This window comes from Andrographis paniculata, unplaced genomic scaffold, assembly GCF_009805555.1.
Source record: "Andrographis paniculata isolate CXL003 unplaced genomic scaffold, ASM980555v1 Contig79END, whole genome shotgun sequence".
In the NCBI taxonomy this organism is placed as follows: domain Eukaryota; kingdom Viridiplantae; phylum Streptophyta; class Magnoliopsida; order Lamiales; family Acanthaceae; genus Andrographis; species Andrographis paniculata.
Window position 1 is genome coordinate 101,859 of NW_026137616.1, and position 10,836 is coordinate 112,694.

A 10,836-nucleotide genomic window follows, 5' to 3' on the forward strand; every position below is an offset into this window, starting at 1 on the left:
TTTCAATAAATGTTATGTTCTCAGAAAATGACCCACTCCCACTGCACATAAAATCATATATATATATATATATATGTATTGCATTAGCTAGCTAGGTTGTAGTGTACTAGTACAATCACTAGCTGGAACTAACTCCAATTAAACTCTCTCTACAAACCCATTTAATGCTTCTTTTTTTTTTCTTACATAAATTTGCTTAATTGCTGCTGCTTCTCTATGTATAAATAAAATAAATAAACGTGTATGTAATAATAAAGTGGACCTTCACCTCAGCTCCTGCGGTTTTCAGTTGTTCGAATTCCAGTGAAGACCTTAACTACATATATAACGTGTTTGGTTTTGCTACCTTTTTTCATACATTACTACAAGTACAGCTTCAATTCCAATTTTACCCACGATTTCCCCACGGCTTTCCCCGTTTAATTTTAATTACCTTATATATATATATATATAATATGTATTAATAATGTATATGATCATGTCATGTAAGATATATATTATAAATATCCATGGCCGACTCTCTAACCCATTCTAACATGAGTCAGAATACCAATTCTCCACCTTCTCAATCTCACTCAACCCTAAACCCCTCTCCACCACAACCGCCGCCGCACCCAACAAATCCGCAGCCGCGGCCTCCTCCGGCACCGCCGCCGCCGCCGCCCATTCCGAGGCCGTCTTTGAAACATACAATTCATGTGCACCAACTGACGGATCAGCCGTCGCACTTGCAGCCAAGTATTAGCACGGAAACATTGCCGTCGCCGAAGAAGGTCAAGACAACCGCCGCCGCCGGAGCCGCCGTGAGTGCCACGTCATCGGCTGTCTCGTCGTCGTCATCGTCGAGCCGCCCTGGTGGCGGCGGAAAGCACCCCGTTTACCGTGGGATAAGGAGCCGCAGCGGGAAATGGGTGTCGGAGATCCGCGAGCCGAAGAAGACCACACGAATTTGGCTCGGCACCTACACCTCGCCGGAGATGGCCGCCGCCGCCTACGACGTGGCGGCGCTGGCCCTCAAAGGCAGCGACGCCACTCTAAATTTCCCCGATCGGATTAACAACTATGCAGTGCCGGCTTCTCCGTCGCCCACGGACATCCGCAAAGCGGCCGCCACCGCGGCGGCGTCGATGAAGCCCGACGGTAGCGATGAGGCCGGCGCCGCTGTTCAATTACCGGAAAAGCCCGAATCTCCGGCCGGCGCAGAAGCTTTGACCGGAAGCAGCCATGAGTTCATCGACGTGGAGGCATTGTTTGATATGCCCAATTTGCTGATGGATATGGCGGAGGGAATGCTCGTCAGCCCACCGAGAATGGCGGCGACGCCGTCGGGGAACTCGCCGGAAAATTCCGATCCCGAAAACCTATGGAGCTACTTTTGAAATATCAGTGCCTTCAATTCAAATTTATTATCATTTAAGAATTGGCAGAGAGAGAAAGAGAGATAGAGTGAGAAATTTTAATTTAATTTCATCCCAACATATTCTTTTGCTAGATCAGACATTACAAATTCATTTCAGTGCTCCAAAAAAACGTATTACATCAAAGAAATTGTTTTTCAATTCTATCGATCATCAGGGCATTGTCCTAATTTTGGTACGATTCCATAGCTAGGGTTTCTGATCAGAAAATTTCTTCCACTTGATCGATTGCATTAAAATTCACAATAAAGGAATAAATATCGATGCTGCATGAAATTAGATCTTTCATCATCTTCTTTCACCAGCTGCATCTAATTTTGGATGAATATTGAATCTTGGTGAAACTTACAGAACAATGGAGAAGCTAAGGGTTTGAAGAAGAAATTAGAATAGGGAAGGAGAAGGGAGGGGACAAAAAGGTTGAATTGATATTAATGATAAGAAAAAGTCGTGTCCGAAATTTTCTAGTCAAACCGAATCGTTCTCGGAGTTGCTTTTATATGAAGCAATAAACTAAAACCATATACACTAATAATTACTACTCATTATCATCAACTCCGCATTTTATTTATTTATTTATATTTTATTTTTACATTTTTCGACCTTTTTAATTAATTAATTTTCACCTTTTATTACATATCTATAAATTTCAAATTAGGTCTCGATGTTTAGGTTTAATGAAATCGTATTTACCAACTATGCAACCACGTTTGCTCCACTTCGCCTATTTCAGTGTAGTAACTATAGTGATGGGTATCACGTTTTTAATTAATTTATATCAAAATTATCTATTAATTAAACAGTTTAGGAAAATAGTGTAAAAGAAAAAATCTAATAGACTAAAAATTTAGTGTGTCTATATGTAAGGTTGAAATGAAGGCACATTGATTAGTCCTAAAACATTTATTTAATTAAGACTAATTAGTATTTAATAAAACTGTGAGAATAAAACACATCATAATATTTCATACACAAATGCTACATAACGATAATTCACATATTACATATTAATTTATTTTCAATATATATATATATATTGTTTGGTTGGAGCAGTAATGCAAGAATATATTGAATAGTGGTTGTCTCATGCATAAATGGAAGGTGAGGAAGAACAGCCAGAAGAAGAAAGCTTATATAATGGATTTTGAAGATAATAAAAAATTATATGAAAAATACATGTTTACATTAATAATATTTTGAATAAAAATATGTTGATTATAAAATATTTTAAATAAAGATAAATATTAAATCTTTGAAAAATCAATAGATAATTATAAATACATAAAAGGGTGTTTTTTGGCTTGGATTTGGTTATGTGGTTTGTAATTTGTGTCACCCGTGAATTTGTTTTTGAATATTCTCCAAAAGGTCTGATAGTAGTGAAGTTAACTTGAGACTTATAAAGAGTGTGTAATTTTCTTCACAACTTCCAACGTGGGACTTGGATTTGCACCTCAACATATATTTTATAAAATCAAAGAAATATGTGTAAATTTTGTTATTAAATGAACACACCAAATAATATATTTTATTGTGTAAAGTACTTTTGCAAAAATATGGCTAGTTAAAGTTGGAGCCGAAATTTTGTTATTAGATATGTTTGTATGATGAAGAGCAGTTAGAACGTTTGACTATTTGAGCACACATTCATATGGCCGACACACACAAAATTAATCCTTAATTCTTTCTCTACACTTGAAACAAAAAAACACACCTACATCCATCTTCTTCTTCTTGGTGGACTGTCTCTGTCCTCTCTCTCTCTCTCTCTCTAGACATATACATATAGAAAAATGAATATATATATATATATATGAAAGTTGCCTCTTATTTATTTATTTATTATTATTATTTTTTTAAAAAAAAAACCAAATTTAAGTTATATCATTCTTTCTCACATAATATTACATCCAAAATTCTGTAAATATTCATGAAAAATGTTGTCACAACAAAAATAACCATAAAATTTCTTGAAGATTAAGGGAAAAAAAGGGGGGGGGGGGGGGGGGAGGGGGGGAATGTGTAACAGTTAATATAAGATGATTGTATCCTTATGTTTGAATATATTAATTATTAGGTAATAAAATAAAAACATTGTACAACGTTCAGGGTGACAATATTTGAGTTTAGATTAAGTATGAGAATATATTTTGTTAAATATTTTTACTTTTGAAATTACTGATGAGGACTGTATTATTGTATTTATGTTTTTGAAAATATATACCTTATTTGTGGACGAAAATGATTAATACAATAATATTGAAACAGTGGTTGGTATCGTATACATAATTTGAATAAAATAGTAACTGCCCACATAATGGACCATAGCCCTTTATTTATTTTAGTTTTATTTTTTTATTTTTTTTTATTTCTAATATTCCTTTTGTGGAAGCCCATAAGAAAATGACACCATCTTGGCTACACATATAATAATGTGTCTTGCCTTTTTGGGAATAGGAATAATTTGGTTATATTCTTGACCAACTATGGACTAATGTATATACCAAATCACTAAATAGATGATGTAGTGTATATGATTCTTGGATTAAATTAAACCTAACTTAATTGGGAGTATTTTGGGAGTGGGAGAAAATATATACATAATTAAGACATATGGATATCCAATGATTGTACAACCTTAACTTTTGTGATTATAAAATTTTACATATTATCAACAAGTGTCGTCACGAGAAGCATTAATGGCCCACTAAAAATATGTCCCCCAATTAGTTTCAACTTCAATTATTATGTCCCAATTTAGGTCTTAATTCATCAAATCTCGACATTTGTATCAATTTCGTTTTTCTTGCAATTAACAGACGACTCTTTCAATAGTGAATGCAATTTTAAGGTTTAGTTGATGTCACTAGGTACCTCACCAATTCATTCCATGGCCCTGCCCTGCCCTGTTTACTTTATTTTAATTTCTACTTTTTACAGTTTAGTTTTTCACATTCTATTTTTTAATAAAAATTAATTTTGAAGGAGAACCATTTAAGCCTAGGCAAATTGATCAAGTGGTAATTAAATATGGAAATAATGCGTTACATTTTTTTTATTACAATACATGTTGTGGGCCATAATTACATTGGACGAATGTTTCATATTTGTTCACCCATTTGGCTTTTCCAAAAGCAATTTTAATTATAATTCTTCCCAATAATAGATATTCACAATTGTCCTTAAAAGGGAATATCTCTTGATTATCATTTTAGTTATATATTGGGCCGGCCCAATTTTACAATGGGCCGTGATCTAGCAAATTGATGTCCGTACCAAACATGACTAGAGGAAGAGGCTATAAACAGGTTTGAATTATCTTTGATTGAGAGTAGTACAAAATAAAATATTATACCCTTAATTAAATAAATATTAATGTAATATTTTTAATATAATATATTTACATTTACATATAAATAATATGCAAAATACATTTTTAAATTGACATTTTCTTTTCAAAAGAGTGTGGCTATGTTTTATATATATATATATATTCTATCACCGTATTTATGTTTACTTATAAATTTGTTTATGTTTCAATTCCAATATTTGTACAGCATTAAATATATACACATATATTATTTCTTATACAATAATTTACTTACTCTTTCAGTTTTATTTGGAAAAGAATTATATATTTATTATTTTAAAATTTTAATTAGATTAATTAGTAATTTTAATTTTAATTTAAAATTATTTTTATTATATATTTTTTATTATTAATATTATATTCTTTTTGACATGATAGTTGAGATAGAACGAGTATTATTTAAATTAAAGTCGAGACTTTGAAGATTTCGACTTAGAATATTATTTTATTATAATATTTTTTATAATTAATAATATTAGTAGTTTAAAATAAATTTAATATATAGTTAAAAGATTAGAACAAATTTAAATATTTTAGAAATAATTTTATTTATTTATAATTTCATATATTAATTTTATAAAAGATATGAAGTTTTATAATATACATAAAAATATTTAGTTCATAGGAAAGTAGTAATAATTTTTTTTAATAAATATTATTTTATATGTTATATAGTTAATTAAATTAATTTATATTTATTAATTATATTTTAATTTAATAAATTTTATTATTATCAATTGTCATAAAACAAATAAAAATGGAAAAAGTACTGTTATAGGAGGGGGTAAGAACATTCGATCAAAATAATAATAATATGTTCTTTTTGAGGGTCTTATCTGTTCCCATAAAATCCAGTCAAACGGGTCAAACATTGCCACGTCAGAAAAGACAGCACGTTTTGTTATGACATGGGCCCATTGCTCATCGGCTCTTTCAGCCATTCCGTGTGCGCATAGTTGTAGACTTCGCATTCACACTCTCTCTCTCTAAACCGCCGTGGATCGATCCCCACAGTCCTCCCAAATTATTATATATATATATATATAACCGTCGCCGATCATGGATCCCGCCGGCATTGGACCATCCAAGACTACTGGAATTGGCTGATCAATTATACATATCTATGGATTACAACGCACTTTCAAATTTCGATTTTCCGGGAACGTCCGGCGGTGTCGCGGCGGCGGAGGAGCAGGTGATGTTGGCTGAAAGTCGGCCGAAGAAACGCGCGGGGAGGAAGAAGTTCAAGGAGACTCGCCACCCGGTGTACCGCGGCGTGCGGCGGAGGGACGCCAACAAGTGGGTGTGCGAGCTCCGGGAGCCCACCAAGCAGAAGAGGGTCTGGCTGGGGACCTACCCTACCCCGGAGATGGCGGCGCGTGCGCACGACGTGGCGGCGTTGGCGCTCAGGGGGCAGATGGCCTGCTTGAATTTCGCGGACTCAATGTGGCGGCTGCCGGTCCCGGCCTCCACGGAGGCCAAGGACCTCCGGAAGGCGGCGGTGGAGGCGGCGAAGGCGTTTGGTCCGGGAGCTGGGGAGGAAGCTTGTGAGGGTCGAGAGGCGGCGGAGGCAGAGAATTCGGAATCGCAGGAAATGTACGATGGAAGTTTGTACGGAGATTTTGGTGTTGGGGCACTGGCGGAGGCGGCGCTGCTGTCGCCGCCGCCGTGTGTAGGTTGGAAGTTCAGTTGGGATGATGAAGAAAGCGACGCCGAAGTGCAACTTTGGAGTTTCTGATTATTAATTTATGATACTTTTATTTATATACGTATAGATGACTGACGACTCATCATTTTTCGGCGAAAAATAAGTACTTTTTACCACGTATACTGTAATGTTTTCTTTTTTCAGTCGCGCGTGAGGGGTTGAATTTGCGATGGTATCTTGTTTTAGCCGGTGGGCAATTCCTGTAGCGGATTCTTATGTTTTAAAAAGAAAAAAAAAAAAAATTGCTATGCAACATAACACGTAGGGTATGTTTCTTTAGCTGATTTTATCCGAATTTTACTATTTGGATTTTGTATTTCCTGAAATTTTTTTTTTCTTACAAAATATTTAATAAATATTATTTTCATACTAAATTCAAACTATTTTTTTTTTCAAACTCATCATAACAAACAGACCCTATATTTTGTTGCAAGATGGTGTACAAAATATTAAAAATTGAAAAGAAAATATAAGACACTGTTATTTTGGAGTCGAAAATTTGATTTCTATTAACATCTCTATTGTGAATTTTATTTAAAGTCTGGATCACGTCTGGATCCGGTGCTGAATAAAAATATTTAACCCGATGCTAATGTTTAACAACTAGTTACATATAATTATATTAATTATATAATTTAATAATAAAAATTAAGCTGATAAATTTTTAACTGTTCAGTATTGATGCCCGATCTCTTCTGTTTTATTTAAAGAGACCACCTAAAAAACTTCTAAAAATTAAAAATAAAAACTCTACAATTGGGCCATTGTATTTGTTTGCCATATGATCCAATATAAAAGTACTGCAATTAATTAGTTGGAAGTAATATTTTCCCTATCACTTTTTTAGTGTTGGCAAACGACTCCTTCCAACACGCTAACCTTGTTCATATTGGAATTATTATTATTATTATTATTATTATTATCCTTCAAAAACTAATTCAATCTGTTGGAAATAAATTTCTAAAATTTGGAAAACTAGGGCTTACTTACCCTTAATCAGTCCAAATAATATAGAAAATTCCCCCAGTCTCAATCACTAATATAGTTTTTTAAAAGGTAGCTGCCTAATTGTCAATTATATATTGAATCTTCAATTTAAGAGGAAGAATTTGGCCTGCAGAAGTGCAGATTTGTGGTAATGGCACCTATTAATTGCACATTTATTTATTTGAAAAATACCATTACTATTATTTATCTAAAAAATAATTGTAATCGTATTCTCATTCGTACACCACCATCATCTCGCATTTGACTTAAACTCTAAGATTAGTGTTTGGGGTGTGCGCATTCTGCCAAACCCAAACTCCCAATTTTCCCCTTCAATTCTCATTCCTTTCCTCTGTCCCCTGCATTAATCAATCACACAGTGACTTTCATCAGAGAGCGACACGCACTGAGAGAGAGAGAGAGAGAGAGAGAGAGAGAGAGAGAGAGAGACGTATATATATGTATGTATCTTCGTGGCTGTGGGATTTTATTGGAAAACAATCTTGTACAGAGGGGAGGCTGCCGGTCATGTTTTGATACTTTTCTTGCTCACAAAAAAAAAGCCCTTTTGTTTTCCGACATATAAAAAGGATTTCTTCCTCTTTCAGCCCTTTCCATTTCATCTGGTGGTAAAGCGAAACCATGCACTGCTAAAGGGGAGACGTTTGTTCTTTTTTTGGGTCTAGTTTTTTTTTTTTGTGTTCTTGTTTTTGGGGACTAGTTTTGGGTTTTCAGTTTTTTTGTTTTTGGGAGACGAAGAATTTCAGGGATGAAGAAGGAAGATCAAGCCAGGTCTCTCCTGGGAATATCTCTGACTGATAGACCCACTTGGCAGCAGTTCTTGATTTGTTCTTCTGGGTTCTTCTTTGGCTATCTTGTCAATGGAATTTGTGAGGTATTTTATTTATTTATTTCTGGATTTTCTTGTCCTGCTTTCACTTTTGCTTTCATTCAAACGAAATCATTCATTTCTTGTTTGTTATTTAATACATAGATACACACATATACATATGTAGACAGTTACATTTTGGCCTCTGCGAAAGGAAGTTTCATATTAGCCAATCTTGAAATTTATGGTCTTCTGAATTTCGATTCCATATGTTTCCTGTTTCTGCAAAGCTCTAATTTTCTTGATTGCATACTTTGGTTTACCAAATCTTGCAATTTATTTTTCCTTGATTGTTTACTGTGTCATTGATAGTGAGATTTCTGAATTAGGTGGGAGATCTTGCTCATGCCCTCTGAATTCTTGTAAATGTGAATAATGAATTTCCAGAGTTGACTAATTGTGAAATTTATTAATTTTTCTCCACAGGAGTATGTATATAATCGGCTTAATTTCAGGTATGTCCATACCCCACGTCCCCACCAATTTGAGTTAGCTTCGTCATGTTCTTGATTGTTTGAATAAAAAAGGAAAGCTATTTCCAGCTCAAATCTTGTTGACTTCAAGAAAATTTCACATGTCTTGCAGCTATGGCTGGTATTTTACCTTTGTACAAGGCTTTGTTTACCTGGCCTTAATCTATTTACAGGGCTTCACCATCAAACAAATGGTGAACCCTTGGAAGACTTACGGCAGGCTCTCGGCGGTCCTTATGGGTTCCCACGGACTAACCAAGGGATCATTGGCTTATCTGAATTATCCGGCGCAGATCATGTTTAAGTCCACCAAGGTATACAGTTTCTTGAAACATAGCCATTTTTTTTTTTCTGTTTAGTGGTTTAGTTTTATTGCAAGTGATCATTTCTTGAATTCAATTGTTTGGAATCCAGGTTCTGCCGGTTATGGTGATGGGCGCGTTCATCCCTGGTTTGAGGAGAAAATACCCTTTGCACGAGTACATATCTGCATTGCTCTTGGTTGTGGGCTTGATTCTTTTCACCTTGGCAGATGCCAATTCTTCTCCGAATTTTAGTGTCGTCGGGATTGTGATGATTGTGGGAGCCCTCTTCATGGATTCTTTTGTCGGCAACTTTCAAGAAGCGATCTTTACTACGAATCCGGAGACAACTCAGGTACGGTACTGAATTAATGTTCATTTCCTTGTTTAGTAATTTAGGGCGATGATGTTGATGTGGATTTGATTCGTTTAGACGGAGATGCTGTTTTGTTCGACTGTGGTTGGTTTGCCAATGCTGTTGTTGCCCATGATCTTGACGGGGGAGTTATTCACCGCTTGGAATTCTTGCGCCGAGGTGAGTATTTTGTTCGCTTTCGCCTACTTTTATTTAAAAATAAATTCTTGGGATTGGTCCCTCATGTGAGCATATGGAAAAAAGCTTTAGTTAGTGTAAGTTGGAAGACATATATTTTATGGGCACCCCCTAAATTCTTGCTGAAAAAAATAAGACAAATTACCGGTCCTTCGCCGTATCATGAGTTGTCTACATAGCAAGAAACATCCTGTTCTCTGTGCTGTATATCGCGACGACCTCACATGGTACTTATCTTAGATTACACACCAAATGTCATAAAGTTTTGCATTGAATTTGGACTTGTTATGATAATGCAACAAAATCTGTAATTATGTATATGGTACCACTTATTCGAAATCGTGGAATTGTTATATATCTTGTTTACAAAACTGCAGCATCCTTATGTCTACGGCGTGCTGGTCTTTGAAGCAATGGCTACATTCGTCGGCCAAGTCTCTGTTTTGTCACTTATTGCCCTGTTCGGTGCAGCCACGACTGCCATGGTACTGAAATTTCTACTCTGCTACAAAATTCGGTGGGATAAAAAAGGCCGAGTCTAAGTTTCATGTGAATTTATTTGCAGGTGACGACAGCGAGAAAGGCGGTGACTTTGCTGCTGTCGTATATAATTTTTACGAAGCCGCTAACAGAGCAACACGGGTCGGGACTGCTGCTCATAGCCATGGGAATCATTTTAAAGCTCGTGCTCGATAGTAAACCACCGGCTCGAGCAGTTGCAGGGAACCCGAGCACGAGCAGCAGCACGCCTACACCGATGAGGTTTCGACGGACAGAAGAACACATAATGAAGCAAAATGGAGACCGGGAAGAAGATGAAGAGAAGAACCCTTTAGTCTAAATCGAAAAAAGCTTTGGCTAGAATGAATATATAGAATTCATTTGTATGTTCTTTTTGAATTTCTGCAATGGCTCACTCAAGGAATTGGAATAAGATGTAGGCAGGGCAGTGTCTAATCCATGTAATTGATTTCTTCATATTTTGAAAATGACACATCCAAACAAGTCCTTAGCGAGAAAAGTCCACCTGTTACTGGGCTATGACTCTTATAAAGCCCAGCTCCCAAAGTGGGTACATAATATAACGGCTTGCAGCGGTAAGCACGTGGGCGGCACGTGTAGAATATTCTCTTCCA

General features: G+C 35.7%; 3 protein-coding genes across 3 annotated transcripts; all 3 read left to right on the forward strand.

Moving 5' to 3' along the window:
• Nucleotides 1-503: 503 nt before the first annotated feature.
• LOC127240464 (ethylene-responsive transcription factor ERF027-like) lies at nt 504-1,870 on the forward strand. The gene has a single exon (XM_051259167.1). The coding sequence runs from the start codon at nt 510-512 to the stop codon at nt 1,377-1,379; it is 870 nt and encodes a 289-aa protein (XP_051115124.1). The 5' UTR covers nt 504-509; the 3' UTR covers nt 1,380-1,870.
• A 3,704-nt stretch (nt 1,871-5,574) lies between these two features.
• LOC127240433 (dehydration-responsive element-binding protein 1E-like) lies at nt 5,575-6,639 on the forward strand. Its single transcript, XM_051259127.1, has one exon. The coding sequence runs from the start codon at nt 5,912-5,914 to the stop codon at nt 6,524-6,526; it is 615 nt and encodes a 204-aa protein (XP_051115084.1). The 5' UTR covers nt 5,575-5,911; the 3' UTR covers nt 6,527-6,639.
• A 1,099-nt stretch (nt 6,640-7,738) lies between these two features.
• On the forward strand, nt 7,739-10,678 carry LOC127240206 (UDP-galactose/UDP-glucose transporter 2-like). The gene is made up of 7 exons (XM_051258748.1): nt 7,739-8,378; nt 8,799-8,827; nt 8,958-9,159; nt 9,260-9,502; nt 9,581-9,682; nt 10,078-10,185; nt 10,266-10,678. Exons 1-7 carry the CDS (start codon nt 8,253-8,255, stop codon nt 10,539-10,541), a joined length of 1,086 nt encoding a protein of 361 aa, XP_051114705.1. The 5' UTR covers nt 7,739-8,252; the 3' UTR covers nt 10,542-10,678.
• Nucleotides 10,679-10,836: the final 158 nt, after the last annotated feature.

Excerpts from the sequence above, each read along its gene's own strand:
- LOC127240464 (XM_051259167.1), top strand. The coding sequence starts at position 510 with ATGGCCGACTCTCTAACCCATTCTAACATGAGTCAGAATACCAATTCT.
- LOC127240433 (XM_051259127.1), top strand. The coding sequence starts at position 5,912 with ATGGATTACAACGCACTTTCAAATTTCGATTTTCCGGGAACGTCCGGC.
- LOC127240206 (XM_051258748.1), top strand. The coding sequence starts at position 8,253 with ATGAAGAAGGAAGATCAAGCCAGGTCTCTCCTGGGAATATCTCTGACT. Across the intron at positions 9,683-10,077 it reads CTTGGAATTCTTGCGCCGAG|CATCCTTATGTCTACGGCGT; the intron begins GTGAGTATTTTG and ends ACAAAACTGCAG. Across the intron at positions 10,186-10,265 it reads GTGCAGCCACGACTGCCATG|GTGACGACAGCGAGAAAGGC; the intron begins GTACTGAAATTT and ends ATTTATTTGCAG.